At 48.3% G+C, this 7,223-nt stretch overlaps 1 protein-coding gene across 1 annotated transcript in view; it reads right to left on the bottom strand.

Annotated features, from left to right (window-relative positions):
- Positions 1-414: 414 nt before the first annotated feature.
- Positions 415-7,223, bottom strand: part of WDR90 (WD repeat domain 90) — a 52,168-nt gene continuing 45,359 nt past the window's right edge. Inside the window, exons 39-42 of the mRNA XM_029911287.1 lie at positions 5,856-5,999; positions 4,353-4,472; positions 3,448-3,532; positions 415-1,442 (exon numbers count right to left, since the gene is read on the bottom strand). Coding sequence (XP_029767147.1) covers positions 1,285-1,442; positions 3,448-3,532; positions 4,353-4,472; positions 5,856-5,999 — 507 coding nt within the window. The 3' untranslated portion in view covers positions 415-1,284. The remainder of the gene's footprint in view (positions 1,443-3,447; positions 3,533-4,352; positions 4,473-5,855; positions 6,000-7,223) is intronic.

Raw genomic sequence — 7,223 nt, 5'->3', positions numbered from 1 at the left:
CAGTTACACCAGTGTAACTCCAGAGACAATAAAGTTACTCTGTATTAAGTCTGGTGAAACAGAGCAGCATTGGAATGCAGAATTATAGCTCATTCAGCTAATTTCTTCAAGCGACATACTTATGCCTCCTGTCAATACACAGAGCAACAGAATTTAGACTTAATATCCAAGACTGCAGCTGCAAAGGAGCAGCGAGAGAGAATGACAGAGGCTCTACTTCATTGGATTTGAATCCGGGAAAGGGTCCTCTCTAGTTCAGTTCCGCGCTGTGGTGTGAAAGGCATATCTGTAGGCAGACTGAACAGACACCTTTTTGGAACAAGTTCTACATTGTCACACGCCGATCACACTAGAAATGCTACTGACAATTAAAGAAACTAGGGTGAACCAACCAGACAGAAAATCAACCCAACACTTTTATTTAAGAACTATACAGCTTATAAAAACCAATACAAAACTCTTCCCAATAAAAATCGATGCTATGTTACATACAAAATGACACCCGGAGCCATTGGGTCCTGATAATTTACAAATAAAAATGCCATGTGTCTGCATCAGGTGGGGCATGCCAGACTCCCGCCCACAGAGAGCCTAGGAATGAAAACCATGAAGGGGCATGAAAACAGAAAGAGGTCAAGGTACAGCCATGTCTTTCGCGAGCGTGTGGGGTGTTTTCTTTTGCAAGGAACGTTAGTGTGAGTGAAAGATGCTGGCTTGACAGCCCTGGAGATTGTCCTCCATTTAACCACAGAACACAGCACAGACAGTGGCAGAAAAAACTTCCCTTCCCTGACACTGCAGTGTTCCTTAGTCCTGACCTGGTGGACCACTCCTAGTGGGGGAGAGAGGAATCCAGTCTTCTTGCCCCATTCAATTCTCAGCCTCTGCTTAGACTGCCAAGAAGGTACCAACTGTGAGGGTGCCCTTTCTGATTTGGATACTGTCCACTAAGACCCCAAATTCATTTCACATCCTGTAAGTCAGGTTGCGTGTTAAAGCAGAATTAGATTTATGATTAAATACCAGCCAACCCCAATTTGTGGTTAGTTTGGGTGCTGTGCCTTGTGAACTGGAACACAATGGCTGGTAGAGACTCTGAAAGGGGATTACTACCCAGCAGTGACTGAGGATTGCAAGGGTCTGGATCAGATTTATTCAGTTGCTAATAGCACGAGACAGATGGAAACATTTCTCTTCTCACATTATCTTCCTCGATTCATGCCGGAGTAAAACAGTTGTTTAGAAAACCTCTCTCAACTCTGGTAGGAGCTAAGCTGGCTCAGTTCATGTGCTCGTTATCTCCCACACCAGGATTTCATTGTAGGAAGCCGTGAAGAGGCGTTTACCCGAAGGGGTGAATCTGCAGAGGTGAACGGAGTCATCGTGCCCCACAAAGTCTTGTTCTGTTCTCGTCGTGCAGTCAATCAGCCTCAGTACACGCTCTGTGGAGCAAACACAGCCACATACCAGACTCAGAAACTGACCCACTCCCTTTGGCACATAGAAAAGCCACCACTCTTGGGATGCTACTTGGTATATCAGAGTCCCCTTGCAGCCCTCTCCAGTTTTAGAAGTAAAGTACATTCCGTTTTGTGAAGGGCATGACAGCAATGGAGAGCAAATATCTCTATCTGCAGAACAGACACAGAAGTGGGGCAACCTCTTTTACAACGATCCCCTGCTTCTGGTCACGTCTCGTCCAGGAGTGAGAGGGGCCACCTCTAAGGATAATTCAGTCTCCATGTTTATTCATTAGAGACTGGCATCCTCGCTGGCAACTAGAGCCAACTGCAACTGCGGTTTTTGTGTGCGTGCTCCTGTCTGAGAGGAACTGAAATGACACAGCTTTTCTCTCCCACAAACCCCCCTTCTCCTTTCACTGGGGTCAAACATACAACAGACAACAACTACTTTAGGTCACTGCTGATCTGGCCAGGATTGGAATCAGTCACCTTGATGGGAAAGGGAAAGAGATTCTTTCACAGTTCCATGGACCAATCTCCCCTCTTGTGAGGACTCAGGGTTCAAGAACTGCAGAGCTGAGTCACTTTCCCTATGCCCATGGACGTGCATAAAGACACACAGATGGGTGCCTCTCGTTCCCTAGCTCTGCATTAGAAACAGCAATGCTGGTGGGATGGGGGAGCCAGCGGGGTTAAGAGTTGAAGGCTGTTTCTTTGTGCCCGAGGTCCTCTGATAAAGCAAAAGCTCCCACCCTCGTCTGTTTTATTCTGTTTAGCTGTTTACTGATAATTACCATCTTGCCCTGAGTTTGTAGGGAAACCTTCCCCCACACACTGAAACTGCTCCTTGATTAGCTGAGAGATGTGGAAGGGTTGCTAACAGAGCAAGCAGGCAATTAGTGGCTGGTAATCAGTATGAGGGGGTGTGACAATGGCAGTGCCATGCTGTGTGTCAGACTGTCAGGCCACAGAACATACGCTGCAGAACGTGCACGTAGAGATACTGCGTCATTTAGAGCTTTCCTGGCAAACTTATAGACAAGGAGACAATTTAATGAAGTGTTCTCAAAGAGGAGGAGGACATAGCTGCATAAATTTTAAAGCCAGAAGGGACCAATATGCTCATCTAGCCCAACCTCCTGCATAATACGGGGCAGAAAACCTCAGCCAGTGATTCCTGCATCTAGCTCATAACTTCTGTTTGAGCTAGAGCAGTGGTTCTCAAACTGTGGGTCGGGACCCCAAAGTGGGTCACAACCCCATTTTAATGGCTTGCCAGGACTGGCTTAGACTTGCTGAAGCCCGAGTCCCACCACCTGGGGCCGAAGCTGAAGCCTGAGGACTTCAGGGGGCTTAGGTTACAGGCCCCCTGGCTGGGGCTGCAGCGCTTTGGCTTTGGGCCGTAGGGCTCATGCTTGGGCTTTGGCCCCCCGACCTGGGGTGGTAGGGCTCAGGCATGGGTCCCCTCCTTGGGTCATGTAGTAATTTTTGTTGTCAGAAGGGGGTTGCGGTGCAATGAAGTTGGAGAACCTGAGCTAGAGCATCTGTTTCACAAAGACACCCAGTCTTGATTTAGAGAGATGGAAAATCCACCACATCCCTCGGCAAGTTGTTCCAGTGGTTAATTACCTGCACTGTAAACAAAATGGTGCCTTATTTCTAGTCTGAATTTGTCTAACTTCAGCTTTCAACCATGGGATCTCATGATGCCTTTTTCTGCCAGATTAAAGCACATCCTGCTCATGGAGATGGAGGAAACTCCCTGCATCCCACAGTCAGTACCTCCACATAAAGAAGGGGTGTTTTTTTGGTTGCTAACAAAGAAGAAAGACTTGGCTGTTCATGCAGAGATGGGGAATGGGAGACAACCCCAGAATCACAGGTGAACTGTTGTTCCTGGTGCAGCCACCACTAGCAGTATGCCAGCAAGAAGGGGATCCATGTGTGACAGTGTCTGACTTGAGCATGTCCTCTGGACACTTACCATTGAAGCCCACAGCCAGGAAGTGCGCTGCTGGAGACAGGCTCAGCGACGTGGCAAAGTGAGACAAGGGGATCTTCTCGACTACCTGCATGAAAGCAAGAGAAACATTGACACCAGCTCCTCAAAATTAATGTGCGGCAGAATAGAGCCGTTAACTGACACTCTGCTGGAGGCCAGCTGACAGACGGTCACCAGCACTGACAGCTGCACAGCCCCTCTGAGCTCAGGAAGCTGCCAAGCTCTTCATTTCCAGAGCAGTCTTAAGAGTTTTAAGCTTGTCTCTTTCATCAACAGAAACTGGTCCAATAAAAGATGTTATCTCTGAGAATATTAATGTTCACGAAAGCAAAAAACAGAGCAGTGGCAGCAGCCAGGTGCTTTGCAAGCTTCACGCATGCAGCTCTACCTTGAGCCTCAGCACCCCCGGCTATTCATTGGCGACCCATGTCAGACTTAAAGAGGTTTGTGGGAGTGAAAAGCTGTACCATTAACTGTCTGTTAGGTTGAATCTACCATCCCCAACCTCACCACACACCTGCTTCGTGTTTCATTCTATTTCAACTGCTTGACTGCTGGCCCACATCAGTTACACTGGTGCTGCTCTGTATATCGGGGTGCCACAGAGAATACCGACACTCCAGCATCATGGCTATCTTTCACTGCAGCATTCCCATGCCACATCTGTTTGGCCTTTAAGTTTCCAAAGCCACGGCAGAGGAGCACCACATTATCCTCTATATTATTTGTGTTGTGTGTCACTCGCCATGAGCTAAAGCTGGACTCAGTGACCAGGGTGAACGCCAGTTTTCCAATATCAGCACAGAGGAGTTCGTAGCAATTTGTAACTCCTCTCGTGAACCTGCCCCATTGAGGATGGCAGGTTGGAGAGGGAAGACACAGTGTACCTGTTTCTGGCGCAAGCTGTAAAAGAGGATCTCCTTCTGCATCCCAAAGCCTACGTACACCAAAGTACCATTGTCCCAAGGACAGAAAGCCGCCAGGCTAGGAGGGAGACTGCTAGGGGCCTAGGAAGGGAAACGAAAAAGGAGCAGAATTAGCGCTAACTTCTCCCCACTTATTTCAGCAAGGCCAGGCATGCTGGGAAAAAGAAAGGAGAGTGGTTAGGTGTGTCAGCATTTCCTCTTTGGAGCCGTCAGCAGCAGAAGCTTGTGACCCACTGCACTATGCAGTTAATATTGAGGAGGAACTTTCCCCTGTTCTTATGCTGCACTCCAACACAGATGTGCTCACTGCTAACGAATGAAGAACAAATGTATATCAACCTGGGCACATAACATGAGTCTCCGCTGTATGCTGTGGTAGGATCATATGACATAAGCAGGATTTAACATACTAAATACCACCCAGCATCATTTACACTGTTAGGAGCAAATATTGGAGTAAGTCATGGATATGATGGGGTTGTTAATTACTCAGGGAGTGAAAATAGTTTCAAAAAGATCAAATCCCTGGTACTGGATGCCAATCTAGTTGAAACAATAAAACTCATTCCAATTCATTGTGGTGAGAACTCAGCTGGACAGCCCATTGCCTGCACAATGAGCGCGACTACCTCTTTAACATTTGAGGACAAATAGAAAAAACTTCAAATGGTGTCACCGGGCTTATTGCTGAATCTGCCAATGCAGTATCTAAGACTGATTAAGCTTAAGGTTGATAATCTGATGAGCCACTGCTTCACATCAGAAGAGTTACCTACCACTTACATTCTGCCACATACCACTCCACTTCCTGTGCAGTAAGGATCCTCCTCTTCCCCCAAACCCACTTCTTTCTCAAAGCCTTCTTACATCAATCTCCTCACTGTCTCATGTCTCAACTGTTGTCCTAGGTCTTGTATCTAATTTAGGGCAGAAGTTCTGGTCAGGGACCCTGCCTAAGTGTTCTGTGAAGTGCCATACACTTAGGATGTTCCGTGCATAATTCCTTATCTAGTAGGCTGTAGTAACCTATGTAACGGTGAGCCTACTAGATCAGAACATTAATGCTATTTCTGAGCAGCCAAGTTAGTTCGCTCTTTGTATACCAACCTTGCTGACTCCTGGTTCATATACTCAAAAAAATCCTGTCCCTGTGTTTTGTATAGCACAGAGATACTAACTGTTTGCAAATGTAATTTTTTGACTTGAAATGCTTACAAAGCAAATACCCTCTCAGGAATTATGCAGTGTGCATTCACATTGCAAATCTACATCTTAAAGGAAGATTCAAAACCACACACTGTTCTGTTTATATACACACAACTTGGTTGTTAACAGTTCCTAGGTAAACCTTTTGCAAGCAGAAATAGGTAATAGTGCACGGGTGTTGGAGGGATCTGCTCTACTCCTGGCTTTGGCTGTAATGCTGAATGTACATATTATATAGTCAGTAAGGTTTAATCTTACCTCCGGGCTTGCAGGAGCTGGGAAGCTTAGCCAATCGATGAGCTCACATTTATCCTTCAGCCAGGCAGAGACCCAGACACTGACACGTCGATCTGAACTTGCAGCCAACCAGAGTTCACCACCTTCAACGCCAAAGTCATGGTACTACAGAATATAAAAGCACAGTTATGATTGTACTGACATAAAGCAATAACACAGCAGAGCTTTCAAATAAAGCTGAACACTAATAGACTGTCACAGTGCAAAAGCTTATCTGCACTAAAATCTTAGAGAGCGGGGGATTAATGACAGAGGATTAATGCATAAGATTTTCCCATCTGGAGAATAGTGCTTAAGTCTATTTTATCACTAGTGAAACAGGCTTAGTGCCTCAGACTGGCACTCAGTAGATATCCGTACCCATCAAAACGACACAGCAGTTTGTGGCATAATTTTCTCTAAGCTCAGGGTTGAAGGAACAGGGTTACTTCAGATTGTTCGTTGGCAGAGAGGATGTAGCAAGCGATTGTAGCGTCTAACTTCACTGTGCTGGCTTTATTTAGCACTATCGTGGTCTCCTTTATAAAAAAGCACCAAATTCCCTCTCCCACTCCATCAGCACAGTTAGTGGTGGATACTTCCTGGTCTTGCAGAAGAACTCAAGTTCTTTGGAGCTTCAAGTGCTACTTTTGGTAGTAAGGGAAAAGCAGCAGGTGATTAGACATTCAGCTCTCCTGGGTGGTGGGGAAGCTGAGGAACCACCCACTCTGCGTGCATCATACTATTACTGCACCCTATCATACTTGACTTTACTCTATTGAAGATACTCCTAAACCAGAGGTGGGCAAACTACAGCCTGCAGGACCGTCCTGCCTGGCCCTTGAGTTCCCGGCCGGGGAGGCTAGCCCCCGGCCCCTCCCCTACTGTCCCCCCGCTGCCTCAGCTCGCCATGCCGCCAGCGCTCTGGGCAGCAGGGCTGCGAGCTCCTGCTGGGCAGCGCGGCAGGCTCCGGCTGGGCGGCACAGCTGCCAGTCCTGCTGCTCTCAGCGGCATGGTAAGGGGGTGGGGAGCGGGGGGGTTGGATAAGGGGCAGGGGGTCCTGGGGGGGGCAGTCAGGGGACAGGGAGCGGTTGGATGGGGTGGAGGTTCTGGGGGGGAGCGGTCAGGGGACGGGGAATAGGGGGGGTAAGATAGATGTGGGAGTCCTGGGGGGGCCTGTCAGGTGGTGGGGGTGTGGATAGAGGGCGGGGCAGTTAGGGGACAGGGAGCAGGGGGGTTGGATGGGGGAGGGGTCCCAGGGCGGCGGTTAGGGGCGGAGGGTCCTGGGAGGTGGCAGTCAGGGGACAAGGAGCTGGGGGGGGGGGGGGGGGGGGGGGGGGGGGGGGGGGG

Source organism: Terrapene carolina, unplaced genomic scaffold (genome assembly GCF_002925995.2).
Source record: "Terrapene carolina triunguis isolate 2854851 unplaced genomic scaffold, T_m_triunguis-2.0 Scaffold93, whole genome shotgun sequence".
Lineage (NCBI taxonomy): Eukaryota > Metazoa > Chordata > Testudines > Emydidae > Terrapene > Terrapene triunguis.
This window is presented reverse-complemented; position numbering and strand designations above follow the sequence as displayed.